This window comes from Mus caroli, chromosome 4, assembly GCF_900094665.2.
Source record: "Mus caroli chromosome 4, CAROLI_EIJ_v1.1, whole genome shotgun sequence".
In the NCBI taxonomy this organism is placed as follows: Eukaryota; Metazoa; Chordata; class Mammalia; order Rodentia; family Muridae; genus Mus; species Mus caroli.
In genome coordinates this window covers 41,504,239-41,515,428 of record NC_034573.1, presented here as the reverse complement: position 1 = coordinate 41,515,428, position 11,190 = coordinate 41,504,239, and the positions used below count along the sequence as shown (strand labels likewise).

Genomic DNA, 11,190 nt, shown 5'->3' with positions numbered 1-11,190 from the left:
AAAAAAAAAAAAAACTGCACTTGCTGCAAAATTAAGACTAGACATTAAACTGTAATTATATCAAGGTCCCCAAAATGGAGGCGACACATGATGAATGAGTATTCTGTAACAAAGCTGAGCTATTTGAATATTCTGACCGTCAGTCGTGGAGAGGAGCAGGAGGTAAAAAGCAAACAACTGACAACCCAAACTTGTTCTCTGCAAAAGGATAACGGCTGATGCACGGGGCCGTCATGTCAGACAGAGCACACCAGAGACATGGATATTTAGGACCAGGACCAGACACAGACTCTCCTATCCTCCTGTGGGATGGGGCATTGCCCAACCCCGTGCTGGAGTGGCAAACCGAGGACCCAAGCACTGGGTGACAGGAAGAAATCTAAAAGAAATCATCAGCTGTATAATTATGCCACAAGTGTTAGGTGTTCAAAAAGAATGTCCTGTCCTACCTTGTGGCAGGATTTTCCCTGTCCAGTTACATTAAAGTATTAGTGCAGCAGGAGGCCTGTGACTGGACAGGGAAACAGGGGGCGGAGCCAAGAGTTGCAGGGACAGAGAGCGACTGACAGGAGGGAGGGGGGGTGAAGGCAAGATGGAAACGGACAGACAGGAAGAAGATCCTGAACCAGCGTGGCTTTAAATAGCCACAGGTAGATATATCATAAAGGATAGACTAATTGGGATAACTTGTCTGATCTAGGTGGGCAGCTCGTATCATTATCAATTAGCCCTGAAATTATTGTGTGGGTATCTTGTGAATTGAGAATTTATTGAAGCCGGGCAGTGGTGGCGCACATTTTTAATCCTAGCACTTGGGAGCCAGAGGCAGGTAGATTTCTGAGTTCAAGACCAGTCTGGTCTACAGAGTGAATTCCAGGACAGCCAGGGCTACACAGAGAAACCCTGTGTCGAAAAACTGAGAAAAAAAAAAAAAAGAAAAAGAGAAGATATTGATATATAAATCTGACTTGTTTATTATAAGCTTCTAGAGTTTTGTTTCTACCAGGCTGCTGGGTGTTGTGGTGGCTGACCCTGGGGTGGACATTCATTGCGTGGTGCTGGCATGGCAGCGAAGGGAACTCGGGAGCTCTGGCCTACCAGAGAGTGGCTGGCAGAGAGTAACTGGAAGGAGCATGGGAACTTGGCGGTTCTTTTTAATATTTCCTGCAACACTACTAAGTCCCAATACTCTGTCTATTAAAATCCCATTCCTGTGTGGGGGCTGCTGACCCTTGAGCAGCCTAAAGCCCACCTCACCCCACTAGAGTCTTGGCATGACATTCTGAATGCAGAAATCCTGTCTATAGCCAAGGAAGCTCATCCTACCCATGAGTGGAAGATTAGAGCCTTGGTCCAGTCTGACTCCAACTGTACCCATGACAACTCTGGCAGCAGTCAGTGCCCATGACTCAAGTCTACTCTGCTAGTGAACAGCATTTCAGAAACATCAGTTATGGGCTACAGTAGCCTGGAAACATACAACCCTATCTATGTATGACTGCTTCTGTGGGAAGGCTGACTGTAAATAGAAAAAGATGTATGGGGTGTGCAGAAAGCCTCCCTGGGCAGCCATGTCTCTAATCTGGAAGGTGGGTACCTGAAATCTTCTTTGTTTATAAAACAGGAGTAAGAGGTACAACCAGTGTCCACGTGGGACATTATCACCTGGGCCACAACTACCACCTCCCACTCTCCAAAGCAGCTCAACCCCTGAATTTAGCTGTCTTCAAAGCTAGAATGTCAAGATCCGTACAGAAACCAGTAGGATTTGTTGTTGTTACTTCTGCCACTGGCAGAGGGACAGAGCAGAGGATCTGAAAAGCACGGTCCATGGAAACTGTGCTCACAACATTCCTCATTACCTTATCTGGGAAGCTAGCTGAGGCGCCTAACAGACCCCACTTTAACTTCTTAACCTTCAACCAAGTCTGCACCTTCTTCCTCCACCTTTAACCAAATGCTGTTCACCCTAACCAAGTGCATGCTTGGTCTACTGCTATGGCTGCTGGCACGTGCTAGAGCAACCCCAGCTCACTGACCTGCCCATCCACTTACTGTTCCTTTAGCCTAGGATGCCTGTCCTCCCTGGGCTAGCGTGTCATTCGCTCCCTTGCACCTCATGGGTCTCTATGAGTCACTCACCCTGTGTACCCTATTCAAACCATCCACCCTCACTCTCCTCACCCAGCTTCCCCAATGTATTGCCTTCATCACTTGAAATTCCATGACCTATTTCTGTGCCCTGGCTACTCATGGCCTCCACACTGGAAAGAAGCTCACAGCATGAATATAAGCCCTAGCAATCTTTCTTACAAGTACATTCTCCAAGGTAAAGCAAGGCTCGACACGACAGACAGACTTCTAGTTATTATTTCATAACTGTCTTAGTGTCCCTAACTATCCCACCACCTTAAACTTGTAGATTCCATCACTTCTGTAGGAACTCACCATGGGCTGGCACTTCAGAGGTTGTGGTCTCTGAAATATCATCACTCCTTCTCATCCTGTGGCAGCTTCCTTTCCCACTGTATGCAGAGCGAGGGCTCCAACCCCAGCTTAACCTTAAATCCCACACACTTCTTCTCTTCTGAGGCCTTATTACTCTATCACTTCATTCAGGGACAGATAGAAATTGCACACTACAGAGCCCAAGTATCGCGAACTATAGCTTCAACTTCGTCTCTAAGAATGGACATATTCTTAGATAGCCAACAGCAGTCACAATTACCTAACCATCAACACGTTTCTGGAATGAATTTTGTACACTCCATGCATATAGCCACACACTCACTAGCATGTGCGAATGAATTTTGTACACACCATACAGATAGCCACTGGCCCTCCAATACCAGAACCTAAAAGATGTCATCCTTATCCATAACCTTCAAAGTTTACATCTGTCACCTCACTTGTTTACTGGTTGCCTCACTTTTATTTATTATCCTTTGATAATCTCATAATTAGGTACCTTCTGGTTCCCTAAGAACTCTCAGACGGCCAAACTTCCCTAATAACTCCTCTTGAACAAAAACCCATCCCCAAAGGACTACACACAGCTACTAGAGCAGCCCAAGAAGTCTCTGAAATCCCAGCTAGCAACAAGAAGCACCGCAGGCCCATACAATCTAAACCATAGCACAATATCCTTTCCTTGACTATCTTAGTAACGGAACTTTCATGGTCCCTCAGGGTCATCTTACCAGTTCTGACAGTTCTATTACAAGTTCCTTCTCCAAGCTGCAGTCTGTTGCACAAATGTTCAAGCCACCTCGTTTAGACTGCAGATTTAGATTTTCCTACTGCAGTCAACAAGTCCTTCACATCCTCTTTTGCTGTTGTGTTGTGATTGTGCTAGTGATCAAGCCTGCGGCCTTACACATGCTAAGCAAGCTCTCTATTCCCGAGCTATCTACCCACTATATCCTCAAGCCTTCCTCTTCACATTGTTAAGGGTGGTTTTATAGTGTTCCTTTGAAAAGATGGACCATCCAGAGACTGTCCCACCTGGGGGTCCATCTCATAATCAGCCACCAAACACAGACACTATTGCATATACCAGCAAGATTTTGCTGAAAGGACCCTGATATAGCTGTCTCTCGTGAGGCTATGCCAGTGCCTGACAAACACAGAAGTGGATGCTCACAGTCAGCTATTGGATGGAACACAGGGCCCCCAATGGAGGAACTAGAGAAAGTACCCAAGGAGCTGAAGGGGTCTGCAACCCTATAGGTGGAACAACAATATGAACTAACCAGTAACCCCAGAGCTCGTGTCTCTAGCTGCATTTGTAGCAGAAAATGACCTAGTCAGCCATCATTGGGAAGAGAAGCCCCTTGGTCTTGCAAACTTTATATGCCCCAGTACAGGGGAACACCAGGGCCAAGAAGTGGGAGTGGGTGGGTAGGGGAGCAGGGGCAGGGGGGCGGGTATAGGGGACTTTCGGGATAGCATTTGAAATGTAAATGAAGTAAATACCTAATAAAAAATTGGAAAAATAAATAAATCACAAAATGCCAAAAAAATAAATAAATAAAAATTATTATTGGAGGGGGTGAGGGAGGGGCTCTGTGAGGGGGACTGGGGAGAAGGGAGGGCTGCAATCGGGATGTAAAGTGAATAAAGAAATAAATTAATGGAAAAATATTTTAAAAGATTATAAAGTGCTCCTTTGCCTTTTCAAAGTCTACTCCTCTCTACCAAAACCCTTACTAGTAGTTCTACAAACACAACAATACAGTTGACTGATTCCTTCAGTCAACATTTTATTGTGGCATGATTTAAGACAGGAGCTGGAAAAGAGGACTTGGGCAGATGTTCTGTCAAAGCAGAGGAGATGAACGCGTAGACATAAACTGTAGTATCCTATTACAACTATAATCCTAGCACATAGGAAGTGAAGGAAGGATGATGTAAGTTCAACCCTAGGTTGTGTGGGACTGTCTAAAAAGAAACTAACTAACTAAAAAAAAAAAAAAAAAGAAAGAAAGAAAGAAAAGAAATGGTAGTAAGTTCAGAATTGCTGGCCTGGAATCCCTCTGAAAGCCTCCTTTTTTAACAGGCACCACCAGAAACTTACAGAGAACCTAAGTGGAAGAGTAACTGGAGGGTGAACAGTGGTGTAAATTCAAAGCAGAAGAAGTTGTCACTGGGGGGACAGAATGGAGAAAGAAAAGTAGTGAGGTCTTCCGGCATATGACTGGACAGAGAAGACACACCAAATTAAAAAAGATAAATAACTGGAGTTTCTAGATTTCTATAAATAAGCAGTGACATTTAAAAATAAGGAGACACTGAAGCTGGAAAAGTGGCTGAGAGGTTAAGAATACCTGTTGTGTGCAATACATACACATACACAAAATAGACTTAAAAAGACACACACAGCTGGGATGGGGAACCAGGATGATAGACTGTGTAAGATACATTTTGTTAAGCTGAGTGTGTATGGGACCTCTATATGGAAGACTGAAAGGTAAAGCCTCAGACACACCAGCCTTATGCCAACGCTTTTCCTAAAGTTATTCCTGATCCTAGTCTAATTTTCCTTTAACTAAAGTGGTGCGTGCAGCTGATCAAGGAGAGGAAAACCATGCCTCCTCCTAAAGGGCCTTTAACTAACTGGATGGCCACGTCAGCTCCGGCTCTCTCGGCTCCTATGAATCTTCCCATCCTGGAACTTCTTCCAGCAATGCAATGCAATCCTGGGTACCTCGCCTCCTCCAGCCATAACCGGGCGTCCCCCGCAAACCCCCAGCCACTTACCTCTGCCGGACAGTGGATCCCGCAGCTCGTGCGGCCACCGCTTTGCTGGGAGAGCGGCCAGAGGAGCCCACGTTGGTGCCACTGGGCGTTGGACCCGGCTGCAGAGGGAAGCAGACAAACAGTGAACATCGCGGGTCGAATCCTCTTCACACCCCCGACCCCACACCCACCCGAGAAGCTGGGAAGCGCAATGAGGTCCCGGAAAGGAAGACCAAGACAGGGGCTAGTGCACCCCATGGAAGCGAGAACCGCGCACCATGCTGATGCCTAAGAACGGTGGGCACAGGAGGCAGGAAGAGGGCAGTCGGGAAGTTGCCGAGCACTCAGAACTCTCGTAGGGACAGGCTCTGGCACCGCCCCCCGGCCGGCTGGCAGGGCCTTCGCAGACGCTTGGATGTCTGGGCTGTCCTAAGATATGCCTGTAAAAATTACGCCGACAACAACTGGGCCGTGTGAAAGTACAGCCCTTTCGCTTCTTTTATGTAATTTATTTAGCGTGCTTAATGTGGTCAAACATCACCAAATTGCAAGATTTGGACACGTTCACACGAGAAATTAAGTCAGGCATTTTCTTAGCGCCCACAGACTTATCGCTGATGTGGCCTAAACTGACGCAGGCGTAGTTGCGCTGGCTCGGCTTTCAGTAGCCAGAGGGGGCCAGGGGCGGAGCTTGCAGGAGCTTGCAGAAGCTCGCGCGGAGAGCGCAAGCGCGGCTCATCCACCATGGCCGAAAACCTGTACCGAGCCCGTTCCCGGGTTTACAGCCCATCTGTGCTGTTTCTGCACCCAGACATGGGTATAGGCGGTGCCGAGCGCCTAGTGCTGGACGCGGCGCTGGCGCTGCAGGAGTACGGCTGTGATGTGAAGATATGGACCGCGCACTACGACCCGAACCACTGCTTCATCGAGACCCGCGAGCTCTCGGTGCAATGCGCAGGGGACTGGCTGCCTCGCAGCCTGGGCTGGGGCGGCCGCGGCGCCGCCATCTGCTCCTACGTGCGCATGGTCTTTCTGGCCCTCTATGTGCTGTTTCTCTCCGGCGAGGAGTTCGACGTGGTGGTGTGCGACCAGGTGAGGCCGCCACCAATTCTTGGCTGGGGGGGGGGGGGGGGGGGGGGGGGGGGGGGACCGCTGTTCTAGGTTTTTAGGAACTGTCCAGCAGGAGTCCCCAGGGAGAGAATGGCCACCAGTTTTAGTATGGATAGACCCTTTAAAATGGCAGATCGCGGTGACATCTCTCCCCCGCCCCCTTTCTTTCGTTGAAGATCCTTGAGGTAGGGCTTACGTGTCTGCATTTTATATGTTTAGCCTTGGGACTAAAATGATTGGATCCAGGTGGTTGCTGGCATTAAAAGTCGACTTCCGGCCACACCTTGTATGTGACTATTTACTCTTCTTTCTTCTCCGTTATTCCTTTGTCTCTGCATTCAGGTCCCATCCATCCCAACCTTCCAGTCTTCCTAATACTGCCATTCCAGTATTAGCAGTGCCACGGATTAAAGTCAAGCTAAACATATCGTGTCCCCATTAGAACCTTACCATGGTCCCCATTGGTCTTTGGAGAAAAATCCAGTTATTTTGTCTATACAAGTGTCTGAGCTTGCATATCAAAACTAGAGGTCAGCTAATCTTCACCTGAGCATTGGAGTCAGGCTCTCTCACTGAACCTGGAATTGAAAGATTGAGCTAGACTTTTGGACAGGTGTGCACTGCCATACCCAACATTCCTGGAGCCAACCCTCAGCCCCACTTTTTTTTTTTTTTTAATTAAGAAGTAACATTTACTCAGGAGTAAAAGTTCAAATAGGAAGTATAATGTAAAAATTCCCTGTCCCCATCCTTGAGAGGGCGGGCCATTGTCAACAGTGTCTTCTGCATCCTTCCAGAAATGATGTGTGGCCCTGGTAGTATATGTGTCTGTTTCCTGCTACATCTTACATGTACGTAGCTGGGATCCAATTTACCTGCTGTTGGACTCTTTGTTTTTGTTCTGCAAAAATTTGAAACATCTTGCTTATTGATATTCAAGATCCACATCAGTCTCTTCAGTGACTGGAAAGTCCCCTGTCCTGTAAATATTTCAGTCTTCCCTAAAAGACACTAACATTGATTGTGTGTGTGTGTGTGAGATCCTAGGTGTGACACTAGATGTGACATCCTAATACTGCATTTATTTCACTTCTTACAGTCCTCTGAGGAATCTCCTGATAGTCATGGCCATTGTACATGTCAGTAGCAGTTTCCAGCCTTTACTTACAATGATGTCACCTTATTCTTCCAAGGTCTATACTTGGCTACCCAGTGCTCTTATCTAAGCTGACAGGTGGAAATAGCCACAGTTGCTCCAGGGAATCTTTAATTATGATCCTGAGTTGCACTGAACCACCCTAAGGAAGCCGTATGTTCACGGTAAATGCAGACATTTACCCAGGTCCTATGGATTCAGTAATACCAGGCAGCTAGTCAACCAGAAAAAGGATTATGGCCAAGGAGGTTGAGGCGACCAGTCACTTACCTACTGTTTTACCTTGGTTAGGTGTCTGCCTGTATCCCGGTGTTCAAACTGGCCAGACGGCGTAAGAGGGTCCTATTTTACTGTCACTTCCCAGATCTGCTGCTTACTCAGAGAAATTCAGCTCTGAAGAAGTTCTACAGGGCCCCCATCGACTGGATCGAGGAATACACCACAGGCATGGCAGACCGCATCTTGGTCAACAGCCAGTACACTGCTTCCGTCTTTAAAGAAACCTTCAAGACCCTGTCTCACAGAAATCCTGATGTGCTCTACCCATCTCTGAATATCGGCAGCTTTGACTTGGCTATTCCTGAAAAGATAGATGACCTAGTCCCCAAGGGGAAGCAATTCCTGTTCCTCTCTATCAACCGATACGAAAGGAAGAAAAATCTGCCCTTGGCACTGAGATCCTTGGTCCAGCTTCGGAATCGGTTACCATCTCAAGAGTGGGATAAGGTTCATCTGTTCATGGCCGGTGGTTATGATGATAGGATCCCGGAGAACGTGGAGCACTATAAGGAGTTGAAGAAAATGGTCCAAGAGTCAGACCTTGAGCGTCATGTGACCTTCCTGCGGTCCTTCTCGGACAGACAGAAGATCTCACTCCTCCACGGCTGCTTGTGTGTGCTCTACACTCCGAGCAACGAGCACTTTGGCATCGTCCCTCTGGAGGCCATGTACATGCAGTGCCCAGTCATTGCTGTTAATAACGGTGGGCCCCTGGAGTCCATTGTCCACAAGGTCACGGGGTTCCTGTGTGAGCCAGACCCAGTGCACTTCTCAGAAGCCATGGAGAAGTTCATCCACAAACCATCCTTAAAAGCCACGATGGGCCTCGCTGGAAAAGCCAGGGTGGCAGAGAAGTTTTCCGCTGATGCATTTGCGGATCAGCTGTACCAGTACGTCACGAAGCTGGTGTAGTCAGGAGAGTACAGTGTAGGGTCTGTATGCTACATGCACTGCGATCCCTCTTATGGGTTGTAGAAACGCCTTTGAAACCAAAAGAAAGGAGGAAACAAAGGAGCTAGAATCTAGTGCTAGTGAGATTTCTTTTTTTTTAAAGTAGACTTGAGTCTTGAATGTGAGCCACCTGTCCACCACACCTACCTGTCATTTCTGAAATATTCTTAATGCTGTAATCATTCCATATCTCATGAGTATTGTTGAAAGTATGGTAGAAATCTGCTGCTAGCAGACTATTTTAATTCTATTTTTCTGGATTATTGTTCCTTTATATATAAAGGTTTGATCATCCAGTGCCTTAATTGGCTTTAGTAGTGTAGGTCTTACCATTGTCACAGTCAATTGATTTGACTTCAGAGCGTAATGGGAACGAGGCTGCTGCAACTCCCAAGCTCGGTTTACTTAAAGTGTTCTCTAGTAGCTGCTAGGAAATTTTTGTTAGAATTTTGGCTGGATCCATAGCAAGAGTACTCAGTATTATTTATTGTTTTGGTTTTTGTTTTGTTTTGTTTTTTACTGCAACTTGACAATAAAATATGTTTGGCATCAGAAGAGAATAGAACATTAGATCTGAGCCCGATGCTCTGACTTTGTCTTGTTAAATACATAAACCTGAAGTCAGAAGACTAGGATAAACGAGATAGTTGACATGAAGGAACACCATCACACATGTTTTGGCCTACCGTGTCACGCTTGGCCTTATTCCTTTGAGCCTGTGCCAGAACAGTGTATTGAGGAAGGGAGCAAAGACAAAAAGGGTCCCATATCCCTTTCTAGAAAATTCTCTTCCACTAGCCCTCACTACTAAAAGTCCTGTCACCTCTCAGTAACAGTGTGGGCCGGGGACCAGGCCTCAGGGCACAGGCCTTTGGGAGCTGTAATAGAGTTCTCTAAAATAACAAACAGCACTTAACAGAATGAATTCCCAGAAGAAGAAGAACAGTGACATACAGGCTTCTGTCAAGCTAATCCAACAATGAACAGAAAGTCCAGAAGTCCAGTAGTTGTTCAGTCCAGGAGGCTGGATGTCTCAGCTGGTCTTCAGTATGCACTGGAATCCCAAAGTAGGCTCTGACGCCGGTGAAGGGATGGACTTGCCAGCAAGGTAAGGACAAGCAAGCAAAGAGCAAACGCTCCCTACTTCCATGACCTTGTATAGGCTGCCAGCAGAAAGCATGGCGCAGACTAGAGGTGCGTTTTCCCACTTGAAGATCAGAATTAAAGGAAGACCTGCCAACTTCAAGTTAAGCAAAAATCCCTCCCAGGTGTGCCCTCCATTGTTAGATTTTAGTTCATTCCAGATGGAGTCAAGTTGACAACCAAGAATGGCCACCACCGGGGACACTCCGCATCTGAACTATATACCAAGCTTCATATTTAAGACATGTTTCTTAATGTTATTGGTGTCTCCAGCCCTCGTAGTGTTTGTACCGTATTCTCTGCAGTTTAGCATGCCAGTGTTTCCTGTCCGTCACGTAAATGCCTTTGTGTGAAGCTTGCTTGACACCCCGCCCCCCACCCCACCTCTCAACTCCCCTATCCCTGTGACACTGCCCAGTAATAACTGTTCGTTGTTGTTTACCTGTTGCTTGTAAGTGCAAGTATTAAAGCAATTTTAAAGCTAAATTCACCTGTAAGAATATAATAAATATCTGTAATCAGATGGTCCAGTTTATGGTTGCGAGCACAGAGCCGAACAGCCTGCCTGACTTAGAGGGCAGTAATCTCTGCTTAACACCTCAACTTCTTCATCTGTGAAGTGGGGTAATTGCCCTGTCCTGCTTCCCTGGAAGGGTGATTGTGACAGATTTCATCAGTAGACACAGTGCAGAAACAATACATGGTATAAATGTTAGCCACTACCTTTAGAGGTTAAAAAGAACTATAAGTTCCATGTGAACTCAGGCCACAGGGAGAGACCACTTTGTTGAGGCTCCATAGAGATATAGTTTTAGTTTAAATCTGTATCTCAAGAGTATTTTTTCCAGGCACAATACCAAAAAGAAGCTTCACAAGTAAGGGTGTGACGCCTGGCTCTGTGGAATTTAGTTTCTCTAGTGTTTCGGAAGATCCAGTAAAGTAGGTCTTCCCAAGTCTGTGGTTTGGGTCATACATTTGAGAATTAGAGCCTTTTGGGCAAAACCTGACCCTTTTTCAAAAAAGCTCTGACCCTTTGATTCAAAACTGGTAGAATTGGTCACATGATCTGTGGTAAGGGCTTACTCACTGCAAGCACAAAATCTATTGCTGCTTTTGAGTGTTTATCATTCTAAAATGAACTCTGGGTTCCTGGTACTTGTCTTCCTTGTCCTGAGCCCGTGGATTACAAAAAACTTCCCAGGCGTAGACAGACTACAGAGTCCCACCTGCTCTGAATGACTTGACTCTAGGCTCCTAGATAAACAGCTAACGGTGGAGCTTTCCCCACAGGGTGCCCAGAACTTGCAAAATTG

The 11,190-nt window shown here is 46.5% G+C and overlaps 2 protein-coding genes across 3 annotated transcripts in view; one reads left to right on the top strand and one right to left on the bottom strand.

Annotated features, from left to right (window-relative positions):
- The window catches only part of Sec61b (SEC61 translocon beta subunit), a 9,212-nt gene extending 3,585 nt beyond the window's left edge, over positions 1–5,627 (bottom strand). Inside the window, exons 1-2 of the mRNA XM_021160916.2 lie at positions 5,516–5,627; positions 5,260–5,357 (exon numbers count right to left, since the gene is read on the bottom strand). Of these exons, the coding sequence (XP_021016575.1) occupies positions 5,260–5,357; positions 5,516–5,518 (101 nt within the window). The 5' untranslated portion in view covers positions 5,519–5,627. The remainder of the gene's footprint in view (positions 1–5,259; positions 5,358–5,515) is intronic.
- A 280-nt stretch (positions 5,628–5,907) lies between these two features.
- Positions 5,908–10,400, top strand: Alg2 (ALG2 alpha-1,3/1,6-mannosyltransferase). 2 transcript variants are annotated; one of them, XM_021160053.1, is made up of 2 exons: positions 5,908–6,330; positions 7,796–10,400. In XM_021160053.1, the coding sequence occupies exons 1-2, from the start codon at positions 5,983–5,985 to the stop codon at positions 8,693–8,695; spliced, it is 1,248 nt and encodes a 415-aa protein (XP_021015712.1). In that variant the 5' UTR covers positions 5,908–5,982; the 3' UTR covers positions 8,696–10,400. The 2 variants fall into 2 exon arrangements, with proteins under 2 accessions (XP_021015712.1, XP_029332621.1); XM_029476761.1 differs by having other exon boundaries at positions 6,129–6,330; positions 7,869–10,363.
- The last annotated feature ends 790 nt before the right edge of the window (positions 10,401–11,190 follow it).